The 13517-nt window shown below is 25.5% G+C and overlaps 1 protein-coding gene across 2 annotated transcripts in view; it reads right to left on the reverse strand.

Annotated features, from left to right (window-relative positions):
- The window catches only part of LOC113561058 (transmembrane channel-like protein 3), a 58224-nt gene that overhangs the window by 15011 nt on the left and 29696 nt on the right, over positions 1-13517 (reverse strand). For both annotated transcript variants that reach the window (XM_026967260.1, XM_026967261.1), the window contains exons 9-11: positions 9691-9760; positions 2128-3277; positions 1104-1264 (exon numbers count right to left, since the gene is read on the reverse strand). In XM_026967260.1, the coding sequence (XP_026823061.1) occupies positions 1104-1264; positions 2128-3277; positions 9691-9760 (1381 nt within the window). The remainder of the gene's footprint in view (positions 1-1103; positions 1265-2127; positions 3278-9690; positions 9761-13517) is intronic.

The raw sequence follows: 13517 nt of genomic DNA on the forward strand, positions 1-13517 counted from the left end.
ATTACTTTTACATTTAAATTAAGTAATTTTGATAAATAATAATTCAGGAATTTGTTATCAACAATTATGATATCAGAGATTTTTCAGTTAATTATTTTTGTAATGATTAGACAATTAATACGAATATAAACCTATAATAGTGAGATTTTAAAAATATTAATTTATTATTAAAGTCAAAAAAATTAAGGTCAACACAAACTCTTGACTATTGGCTTAACAAATGTAAAAAAATTAAGAATAGAAACAAAAACTGTGTATAAATAAAATATTAATGGAATTGTGCAACCAACTGTACCCATAACAAGAAAATAACTTAAGAAATACACGTAAACCACAAGATGCTTGTGACAAGACAGGCGAAACAAATAAAAACAAATTTGAAATGCAAAAAGTCAAATCTAATTTCCGTGAAAGATGTTTCCCGTAAAAACTAATTTTTCTTAAACTTAAATTAACAGAGCAATCTTACAGAATCTAAGGTGATTTTTTTTAATGTATTTAACTATATTTGTATTATGTATTTTTTCTTTTATTGCAGTTAGTAAGACAATATAACCAACTTTCAATCATCATAAGATATAGATTGTGTAAACTAAGGATGTATTATTGAAAATAAAAGTAGCATTTTGCTTAATTATATGTACTTACCACTAGCCTATAAATATTTGTAAGATTTTAATTAAGATATTATAATAGATGCATTGTACAATATATCAAGATTATTATAATATATTATTTAATCGAAATTAAATCTGAAGTTAAAAACTTATTTTTTTTTTTAAGATTTAAAATAATTTAGGATTATTATTAAATAAATAATTAAATTTTATAATTATTAATTGTTCCATTCGTGATTACATGCACAATTCGCATGTAGGTAGAAAACGAACTTATTATTACTAAGTCCTAATACAATATACTCGTCATCTGCAGGTCATCGTCGAAATTAAAAAACATATTCTGTTTAAATATCTAATAATCTAAAATCACACACATTTTGTCAACTAATTTAAAAACTACCAATCTGCAGGCATACTAAAATTATTCTCCAAGAGATTAACAAACGTCAATTTATGATATGATAATATTATACGTATACTCACCAAATCCATGACTGTAAGTTTTACCAATTCTTGTCCAAACATTGTCTCCCAACATAACTTCCGCAATCGTCGCCTGATTTGGAGGTTCAAACAAGTTGCACGAAGAGATAAATCTTCTCTAGGTGCATCTTCATGTTCCGTCGTTGTCACGTACTCTTCGGCTGTACAAAAACCATTGCGCGTTTATTTTATATAATATTTTTAATTACAATTAAACTATTACATGTTGTTAACTTATTTACGATGAAAGTACAATTAAACGCTAAAAATAAATCCCTCTAATATTATCTAACAAATCCCTAAAAGAAAAAAAATAATGCATAATATAATACAATATATTATTATATATAAATATATTTAAATCAATATTAGTATAAATCCTAAATTTAAAATGATGATGTATATTATGATTAAAATATAGTATCATAAGTTGCAAATATAAATAATAAATATAATACGATGAAATAATATAATAATTATCAATTTGGTAGAAAAGGCTCTACCTTTTCACACTATCTCTTGACATCTATATTCATAGCTACCTATAAAAATATTACATCTCAAAAAATAGCTTAGAAGCATTTAAGATAAGATTTAACGTAGAAAGGCACTTTAAATTATTTAATTTTATACGTGGGTATCATAATAAAGTAATAAGTTTAATTTTTAGACAATTATTAATTTATCTTCAATTAACCTTTTTTTTATGGTAAAACTCGTATTAATTGTTTAATTTATTTCAGTGACTATTATATCTTTTGTGGATACAAATCATCATTTCGAACTCGTATGGTTTATTTAAAACCATTATATAATGCGTTCTATATAGTACATATATACATATTAATATACACCGACACGTAACTATATGTTAGATATTTGATTAAATTACTGTCCTCAGCAGAAATGTAATAGTCTCTAGAGAATTCCAGTGCCCAAATTGACATCGACCACAACTACATATACGTTGAACTATCTAGTATATAAACAGTACACATATACGAGTATACGCTTTGGTATTTACTCGATTCCTCGCTAAATCCTTGAGAACTGTTTGGCACCTCGGTTACATTTGTAACTGGTGATGGAGACGAACAAACTACTTGAAAGCAATGAGTCCCATTGAAAATTACTTCCGACATCCGTTTTACGATTCTTCTCCTTTCAGATGACGCAATTATCTCGTCCGTCCTCAACAACTGAAGATCGTCGGAAGCAATTGTACTATATAGCTCATCGTCATTATCTATAGTGATTATCGATTGATCAATCGTCATGTTCGACATCAATATTTCTGTGTCTGGACTTGCCGTTGATTCGGGAACGACGGTCGACGTTGACTCCGCGTACTCACCCGGTATCATCTCACCGATTACACTCTGTGTCGAACTCGATATCGATTGAGAGGCGATTGAACTTAAGTATAATGAAACGTTCATCGGATATGTAGTTGTTGACCAATCATCGACCGTATCCACGGTTGAATTATCCGACATCGACTCAGCTGTGACCAAACCTATAGTCGATTTTTCTGTCGTCTCATCATAACTATGTGTAGAGCTGACGTCGAACTCGGAGGTGGTGGCATTATCTTCGGACGATGATAACGTGTCGTCGTATATGACCTCGGCGGTTATTCGTAGATCGTCGATGGTCTTGAAAGTCGTTTCAGCCGTACTTTCAGTCCATCCGGTGCCACCATTCCGATTCGCACCGAAAACACCTGTAGTTTGACCGAAGTCCACGTCGGAACCTAAATCTACTACCGATGAAAAGTCGGTTCCAGTCGTACTGAATTCCAGTGGCGCAATCGATGAGGAAACGTAATCCTTCATTTTCGGTGAATGTACGTCAGCTGTAACGTATTGGACACCCGGCCACGAGAACGGACATTCTATCTGCTGTCGATAGCAATTCGGTTGTGTATCAATAGTATGGGTGACTGGCAATTGAAGTTTTGTCATGTTCGACATAGTAGAATTCATGAATGCTAATGCTACCAGTACTGAGGTAGTCGAAGTTGTCTTCAACATAGAAGTCGTAGTTGCCATGGTGGCTGCAGTGGCTATTGTGGCCGCGGTAGCCGTAGAAGCCATGGTAGCTGTGGTAGCCCTGGTAGCCGCATTGGCTGTCATATTGGATACATTGGATTTCAACGTCAACAGTTCCTTGGTCTGCAACACGTAAACATCGGTAAAAATACAGTCGAAATAAGGATTGACCGTCTTAAAACTAGAACAAGAATCAGTACAAATTGTACAATACATATAATATTATACATTTTTACAGTTTATTTCAAGTGTCTCAATATATCATATGAACCGAAAGTAGCTATTAGTACCTCTGCGAATAACTAATGTAATTAAATATACTATTTTTTTACAATAATTGTATTAAAAAAATTCTTATGAAAAACAAATTTTAAAACTAAAAAACATTAATTGTACAACTATTAATATAGCTTTATTATCTTATCAAAAAAGAAACTAACTTGGATGAAAATTGTCCAATTAAGAGCAAATTAAGTTATTGATTTTTGTAAAAATAATTTTTATAAACAAATTTCAATTGTAATGTTTATGTGGGTCTTAACATCATAATTTGTAAAAATAGATCCGAAAATAAATTTATTTTATTATAGGATTCTATTAACTGATGATTTGCTCACATTAGGTTTTTACTAATACAACTATTATTATCACAAAAATCTAAAACTTAACCTACACTAAATAACTATCAAACACTTGGTTAATTCTTATTTATTTCAATTTATTTTTTTTATCTGCATTTTTCTTTGTGGTTTTATTTTATTTAATTTAAATTTGTATAGATAACTGTTATAAAAAAAGTATTTAAGTATTAAGTTTGACTTATAATATATATATATATATATATATATAATTATTTAAGTACATCCTCATATAAAAAAATATAATAAGTAGATACTTCAAGTAATTTATGAATTTGGTATATTACGTTGCGAAATGTGTATATTAGTCTAAAATTAATAAAACTTAATGTTCCAATATTTTGAAGTGAAATTTTTGATTTTTAGACTTAAAAGAAAAGAAAAAAAAATAATAATAGCAATTATATAACTTTAACATTATACAAGTAATAAATACCAAAAACGAATAAAATACAATTTTTTCTTTTAAATATTATACTGCAAATATGAGTTTATTATTGTTTTGTAATATGCTCTTATTGCTCTTATAGGAGACCTCATTGTATTAAATATTTAGGTTACCATCCCTCTATGCAAAATATGTTGTATTTGTAGTTCCATATAAATCTTGATATTTTTATTAAGCATACCGAATATTTTAATAAATTACTTTTGTCTTAACAACTTTTTCAAATGATTAGAATACTATATTCTTTGAACACTTAAGAACAATCGATCTTCTTTTAAATAAATGTAGAACTGTAAGTATTAATTATAGGCCTATCGCTTCATATGTAAATTTAAAATTAATACTTCACAAAAAAACATATTTAATAATTTATTATTTTATTTTTCAAAAAAAGTTTTTACTTTTTAGTATTATAATTTAAAAATGGTAATTATTATTAGTACCTACCTGATCCTTATATTGTATATTTTTAATTATCATTTATCATCATCCAATCATAATTTTCATCAAAGTTTTTTCGTTTTTTATGGCTTAAGAATAAATATTACAAAACTTTGTAATAAAATAAATTTATAGTATGATTATTATTAATTACTGTATTACTGTATTATAATGTAAAGAAGAAACAATGAATATAATAAAAAAAAAATATTTAATTGAATAATCGCGTTAAATATTTGTAATTAAAATATAAAATAATTATTTCATAATATATTATTTTCCAAACAGAAATATTATTCAGAATTTGAAATAATTTAATCCTGTTGGGTATCATAACCTAATTAATAATACCTATCAGGATATTGAAATCTGATTACATATTATTAAACCATTTGAATTTCATGAAAATGGGTTGGTTTGAAATTTTAATTATACAATTAGGTACCTAAGTACTAATATTAATATTTCGAGAATTCTAAGATATTTCTGTATTCAACTTGTTTCTATAGAGTAGAGGGACTATACAAACGGAATTTCCCTTATTTGAGTGTTGTGTCCCTTTGTCCTGACAATCTCCGAACGGGACACTTTTTGTTCCATTTTTAGTACATAGTCCCATTTTAATCCCGTTATCTCTATATTTATATTATACTTATAGATATGTGCATAAAATTTCACCCGTATAAAAAATAAGACAATATTTTTATTATTTTATATTGAATTAATAGTTATTAAAACCAATGTAAATACCTATAATAATAATTTATAAACAACATTTTTTTAAATAATGAACATGGAGTAACAACGAACAGTAGTCAAAACTAAGCATGAGACATCCTCAATTATTGATGTATTGTATTTATTATTATATAAATAGTCAAACGTTATTTCCATAAATATAAAAATATAAAAACCATTACTATTTTTAAAAGTTTTGTTTTTAAGCTAAGTCAAAATCTTTCATCTCATTCTTTTTATTTATAAATATGTTCACTCTACTATAGATCATCTTTTTATATATTTGTGATATTATTCTGTTATGCGTAAGCGTATATGTATTATACCTTAGCGGGTTTAATATGTTAAAGGAATTATTAAATTTAATCATGGTGTACACTAAAAAGTACTTTGTCGTTTGACACATGCACTTTATAAAACTGTGGTATTATCTAAAATATATTCTATGAATAATTCTCTTTAAAAAAATACATTATTATCTCAACTATAAAAGACGTAAGGTATAAATTTTCGTGAGTGAAAAAGTTGTACAAGCATGTACCTAAATATGTCTATATTATAAAATAAAATATAGATATGCAATAAACCATAAGTGTTGCTAGGAATACAATTTCACTGCTCTTATACCCCAGCCAAATGCCAATATAATATTATTATTTTTAATTATTATTTTAAAGCATTTTTATTATAAGTAGTTGCATTCATGAATCTATACCTAATACATTAAATCATATCATAACTCATCAAACCAATTATGACCAGAATAACCCTTTTAAGAGAATTTTGAAATAAGGAAATGAGTCTGATTTGGAATTTTTCTATTATGTATTAATACATTTTATTCAATATACCAGTTTTTAAATGTATTATTTAATTTCAAGTTTATGTATTCATTATTTAGTATTCATAATACATGAGATTTATAAATTAAGATATGTTATTTTAAATTTATTCATTTCGTATATCTGTAATACATCTGTACTCGAACCTTTATGGCATTTTGGTGTTTAATTAAATAACTAAACGTTGTCCAAATAACCAATCCATTTCATCTGTGAAGGGTCGCTTGTCATTCTTTCTTTAAGACAGCAAATGTTTTTTTCGAACTTAGTGCATTTGCTGTATATTGTTTTTAACTTATTTTTCACATTGGGGAAGTTTCATGTTATCCTCAATTATCAGAATTCAGATAGTATAGAATTAAGATTGTTTCAAATGATAAATATTTCAGTGTGCCTATTTATCACAAAATTCATAACCATATTTTAATAAAAAAAAAAATAATTTAAGAATTATGCTACGAAATGGGTCGGCGGCAAAATGGGATAAATTTGGCGCGAAAGAACATAGCGGCGAAATAACACAGCGGCGAAACGGAACACGAGTACAAGATGAAGTGGATAACGATCTGTTGTACATTAGATGTCGAGTGGGTCACTGTTATGAATGTGTTATGTTTGAATTCAATGATATATAATTGTATACGAAAACGATTGTCAGTGAAGACGGTCTATTTGAGTATCAGCCTTATTACTAAATATATTTTATGATGTATTTAAGTAACTTATTTTACTTTTAGTATTACGGTAGGTTGAAAAAAATTTTACCGAAATATTACATTTATTATATTATTAATATTTAATTATTATTTAAAAATATGTATTTATACCATATTGAAATTTAATAACATAATTACGTTATATTTAGAAATTACCTACATTGAATTTCTTAAAAACAGCCCTTAATTTGATTTGGTCTCATATTTTTTTTTTTGAATGAGTAACACTTTATTATTAACAACAGATATGCTTATAAAATAAACAAGGTAAACATTACTTACAAATTATATAATATTATATATTATATTGTATAACAGAGGATTATAGCAAGCAACAAAATATAATAAATATTATGAGTAATGTCAATAAAATAGAAGTGATAATCATCAATATAATATATTATATATAATCATAAATCATATTCATTATTCATTTATTTAAAATTTTAATTTATTATAACTTCCTGTTTATGAACAAAAAGTAGTAATAAAAATCAATATGATGATACACAATATTTCTTTTAATTAGAAAAACTAACATTATACTTTTTGCAACATTACGTTGGAACCGAAAATCTCTCAAGTTTCTGTTATATTTTATAACCAAAAGATACCAAAAATTCGAGATTCTAGACTTATAATTTAAATCACGTAAAAGGCTAGTATCCAAGTTTTAGGACTAGTACTCACAAAAATGATTTTTTTTTTCTTAAAGTTTTCACAACATTATATTGCATGTAGTCATTTTGTAACTAAATTTAAAATAGATTTTGATATTTCTGACTTGTCCTAAATACCATAAAAATCCATTTTGTGAACATTTATCATCAAATAAATCATTTTTAAAGGTAGATGGGGGTATGAGGTGACGTCGTGACATCACCCGTTATCAAAAGTTGGAACTATGAAATTTCTCGCGAGTTAAAAAAAGAAGGTTAGCAAATGGGTATAGCATTACACTGTACATTACGTGTCAGTGAGTCGCTGCTTAGGTGTTAAATTTGAATTCAATAATATAATATTGTTTACAAAAAATGATTCTAAGCGGAGACGGTCTATCAGTCTCTATCACTATAAGTGATAGTTTTTTTTTTTATATAACTATATTAAAGTAATTTATTTTACTTCTAGTATTATAATAATATATATTTATACAATTATACCATATTATATCAACTCTGATAACTTAAAATTCAATTACATAATATTTCTGTAAATACCATAAAAAATTAAAAATAAGCTCATAGTATAGATAGATAATAACATTGTTAACTTATAATAAATTGAATAAATCAGAAAATTTATCTCATACATTAAATTTCATAATAATATTTTATACATAAGTTTTAAATTCTTAGTGAGAACTTCTCACGGATTTTAAATTACAACAAAATAATTAACATCTCTATTTATTGTTTAAATAAATAATTACATTAAACTTTAAGCTAAAATATCTACATTTAATTTAATTTTAAACGCTTGGAAAAAAAATTATAACTATAGATTTTTGGTATTTTTTAGATGAGAAATTAACAAACTATATTTCATTTTTAAGCATTATTTCTACCCAGCAAATAATATTTTTAATCAACATTTATAGAAAAAAAAAAAAAATTAGAAAATTTTTCATATCTATAAATAGCTTGAAATGATTTGAAAATTTGATTATAAACAAAAAACAATAATATAAATATTTAGTGAAATTTCCAAGTAACTACGATTATTCTCTGTCCAGTTACACTAAAAAAAAAAATTTTTTGTCAAAATCAGATTTGTGTAAAATTCCAGTTTTTCCTTAATTTATCTTTTATTTTTCCAAATATAAAAAAGAATGACTTGACGTTTTTAATTTAGACATCTTTAAAGTACAAACTGGATCCAATATACTATCCAAAAATCAAAACCCCCCTCAATGTGACAAATTTTAATTTATCGTGTACACAGATATGTAAATAAAACACATAGGTATCTTTGCACCCGAAATCTAAAATATTTAATATTTATGTACTTTATATTAGACAGAAAGATATTTTAAATACAAAAAAATACATACGACAAATATGTCGTACAATATAACAACGAAGTTATTAAAATTTTAATTGCATATGGTAGACCTTAAGCATAGTTTTAATGAAAACTATAATATTGTACTATTTTGGTTGTAATTAAATTTCATGGGAAATACGTTAAATAAAGGTTCAAATATTTCTTTGAAAGGAAAGTTCACTAAATAAAAAATTTTATTTTCTTTGGTAAAAACGTCAACACTAGTAAAAATGTATGTCAAATTTTTCGCCACAAATATTTACGCCAAAAATCTATATATTTTGTGATGCGGAAATCTATAACCAACGGGTTTGGTATGTCGAATACGCCAAAAATATTTGAATGCACTGTAATACAGCGATCACGTCCACGAACGCACACATTTCCAACCCCACAAAAAATTTATTTCGAAATGGCACACAACATAATTTTTTACTAGTGCGAGCCCAGTATTTTATTATTTTTTTATGCCTATAGACGATTTCACAAAGACAAAATATAATAACAATTTGAATATATCAACCCTATACTATTCACATAATTAGACGTATGCAAATGGTATTCAATAGTGACTGTATACTATAATACAATAATATATATAATACGTATAAATTCATGTCACTACGAATAATTAACACATTAAAGGGATTAATACACATATACTTACCATGTCGTTGATTTTCACAAACAACGCAAACGTCAGCGTGTAAAGATTTAACAAGTTCAGCGCCATAATCCTAAAACATACAATAAACGAATCATCAGTTTATAAGAACATACATTCTGAATCGAACGAATATTTGCCACTTCAAACTAGTAGTACATACAGCACACATATTATAATGTTCAATTTATATGCACACATTATGTGTGGATCTCATTCAATTGATTTATTAAACTTTATTTCAAGAAAATCAAAACTAACAATTTATATTAATACAAGTCTTACAATTATTTGTGTTTGGCATAATGAAAGAATTTAATTAAGTTATAAGTTATAAGTATTAGGTATATCAATCGAGAACATATTATTGCAACAAAACATGTACATTAATATCAATTTGTGATTTATTCAGACGAAACAAAAATTTTAATATCGTTGTATAATATATAATACTATTCACTATCGTCAGTTAAGAAGTGCCAAAAATATTTATTTTTATTATGAATTAAAACTTATGATACACCGTTTTGGGTTAAACAAACATAAAATAATAAATTAAATAAATAATAAATAATATTGTTAATACAGTATTCTAGATTCCAGTGTAATAATAATACAATTTAGTTGAAAGTGTTCCTCCAGTCTATATGTTATATTTAAGTATTTATGTACTTTAATTAAGTCACTTAGGTAACGAATTTAAATTTTCTGATGGCAGATTGTTATTGCAAATTTATTATTGATTGATAGGTATAGAAATGTTAAAATTAGACATTTGTAATTTAGGATGACAGACTGTTTCTTTTTTTCTTTGTTATGACTTTTAATTTCATCAATTTAATATAAGTTAATAAGTTGTTGCAAAAATTAATTTTTAATTTTAGTTAAAATAAAAAAAAGTTTTCAAATGTAAGTATTTACATTTAAATTAATCATAAATAAATTCCAATTTCACAAAACATTAGTTTGTATTAAGTTAATACGCATTTCTGCGAAAATGCGCCTTTCTATGAAAAGACTAAGCGACTGGCATTTACAGCCGCCAGCCGACAATCTTTAAAATAATATATACGTACAATACTCAATACTAACACTCTGATTTCCGCCTATTACTAAATCGACTTCTGATAACTTAAAATTATGAATTTGCAAATGTAATCAACTAAAAAAAAAATAATAATAATAAATCGAAATTATTCATCTTTAATATAAAATTATAATTAAAACTATATCATCTCAAACAGCAAAACGTATACTTATACAAACAAGAATGGTTTAATTAATTATTAGTTTAATATTTATTAAGTAAAAATGGTTACCTATTGAGTATAGCCCGTGAGTATAGGTACCACAATATATAAATTATATGCCACCTCCATATGTATCACAATTTAAATTAAAATGTGTTTGTTTTTTTTTTTCTATAACCGTTTACTCGTTAATCAATACAATAACAAATATAAAAGTATCTATACCATTTTTCAATAGTTATTAATATAAGCAACGTAATATTGATTAGGAACAACCCACCAAATCCAAAAGCCAAAAATCTTAAAACAAGTTGATCATACTAAATTATCACTATTATTAAAGAACTACGATTGGTCATCAATATTGAACGATTCTAAACATTAATTTAACCACAAATAAATTCATAAATGCATAGACATTTAAAAATAAAGAAAAAAATCTAATCAATTTTGGTTACTACAAGGACAAAATATAGTTATATACAGTTTTAAAGCGTTAGTGAACTACTATATAGAATTACGATTTTGGAAATTATTGTATTACTTTACTTAAAACCTTATAAATACGTAATGTTACATTATATATAAATTATAAAATATGTATATTTAATGATAATTCTTAAGTTGTATAAGAAAAATTAATTATAACTGTTATTTCATTAATGTACTATCTATTTATTAAATTTACATTTAAAAATGTGAGCCCATGCCTTCCTCCCACATGAACATTTTTAATGGGACCAATTTTATTTTCAAAGATTAAATAAAAAATAAAATAATCATACTAATTATACCAATAATAATATAAAGAACTGTAATTTCTACATAGTAATTTAAATTCAGGTATTAAGATAATCTCATATTTGTATTATAGTTTACTGAATAGTTCATCTGTCATATTCTATCAAATTATTTGAATGATCATTAGAAAATTCAACTGACTACAGAGATAATTCATTTGCAAATGAAAATTTTAAACAAAGGAAAAGTATTTCTACATTTTAATTTTTTAAATTTTATTAACTATGATATTTTTAGAAAATAAAATAGGGCATCTTTCAACTTGAAAATAAATCGTCATATGAAAATATTTTTAACAAATATCATATGATTAGTGTGAATAACAAGAAGATGCAAAAAACATTTAACACTCCTTAACGAGGTTAGTCGTTGAAATGGCTCCAGTGTAATTATCAAAATTTACATTTCTAATAGGTGTACACTGTACACAATGTACATATTCCTATACACGTTTCTATACAATAAACTATATAGGTACTGTTATTACGCATGAAATTACAAGATCGTGCGTGCATATATGATCTGTTTTAGTGCTAAAAATATTTAAAAATCTTTCAACTTTCGCTCTTTATTTGATTAAATATAATTATCTGATTAAATATTTTCTTTTAATGTTTAAAACAGTATTACATTTAATCTCAACTAAAAACTTTTTAAAATGTTAAACATAATTTTAAAATTATTTAAATAACCATGGTGTATAATAATATAGTTCTTTTAATTTAAATTTTTTTCAACTATATAAAATATATAGTGTTTTAAATTTAATTGATGATAATATTATAAAATAATTCCTTTTAATTGTAATCTATTCTAAATTTATTTGGGTGATGAAATGTGAATTAAATACCATTGATGAATGAATTCGTCTAAAAAAAAAAACTTTTTTAAATTACAATTTTACCTTTAAGGTGTATATTATAAATTTTGTAATTTTATTAAATACATAACAAAAAAAACTATATAATGTCCAGAATATCTATATTTTATACGCAATATATTACGTATATTATATGTTTAGTATTTACCAAAATTAACTTCATACCGACATAAAACACAATAATCCATGTACAATGATGACCAGTGTAATAAATTCAAATATAATGTTTAACCAATATTAATGTAATCCGATTTCAAATTATATTTTGAAACAAAAATGGTTTCCACAAAATCGATTTATCAAGTATTTCTAATAAAACTACACACATTGTTAATAATTATAGATATAAATATAAGCCGAATAATAAATATATTATATGATCACTGCCGTGAGAAATCGAAAATCAGCATTTTAAACAATTTTCACGTTTTTATTTTCATTCTGAATACAAAACAAGAACATTTAAGTGCAGTTGCAATAACTATTATTATTATACTAACAACAATAATATACGAGGCATATCCAGAAAGTAAGTGTACTAAGGCTCTCACGACCGCAGGAAATATTTTTTTACTATGTTCGCTACACTGCTGTATAGCTTTACTCCTCTCGTTTATAACAAGACCATCACAAGTTCAGTACGTTGAAAACTGTGGTCACAAGAATTTTTCTCGTGAAACATGTCGATCGAGTTTGCCGCCAAGTGCAAAATCCGCGCCGTCATTCATTACCTCTATGGAACGCTATAAACTGGAGGGTGATAATTTTCTCAAGTCTATTGTTACTGGAGATGAAACTTGGGTTGCACACTATATGCCTGAAACCAAGAGACAGTCCGAACACTAGTGTTCACCCTCAACCAAAAAGTTCAAAACCGATTTCAGTCAAAAAAATCATGG

This window comes from Rhopalosiphum maidis, chromosome 4, assembly GCF_003676215.2.
Source record: "Rhopalosiphum maidis isolate BTI-1 chromosome 4, ASM367621v3, whole genome shotgun sequence".
Classification (NCBI taxonomy): domain Eukaryota; kingdom Metazoa; phylum Arthropoda; class Insecta; order Hemiptera; family Aphididae; genus Rhopalosiphum; species Rhopalosiphum maidis.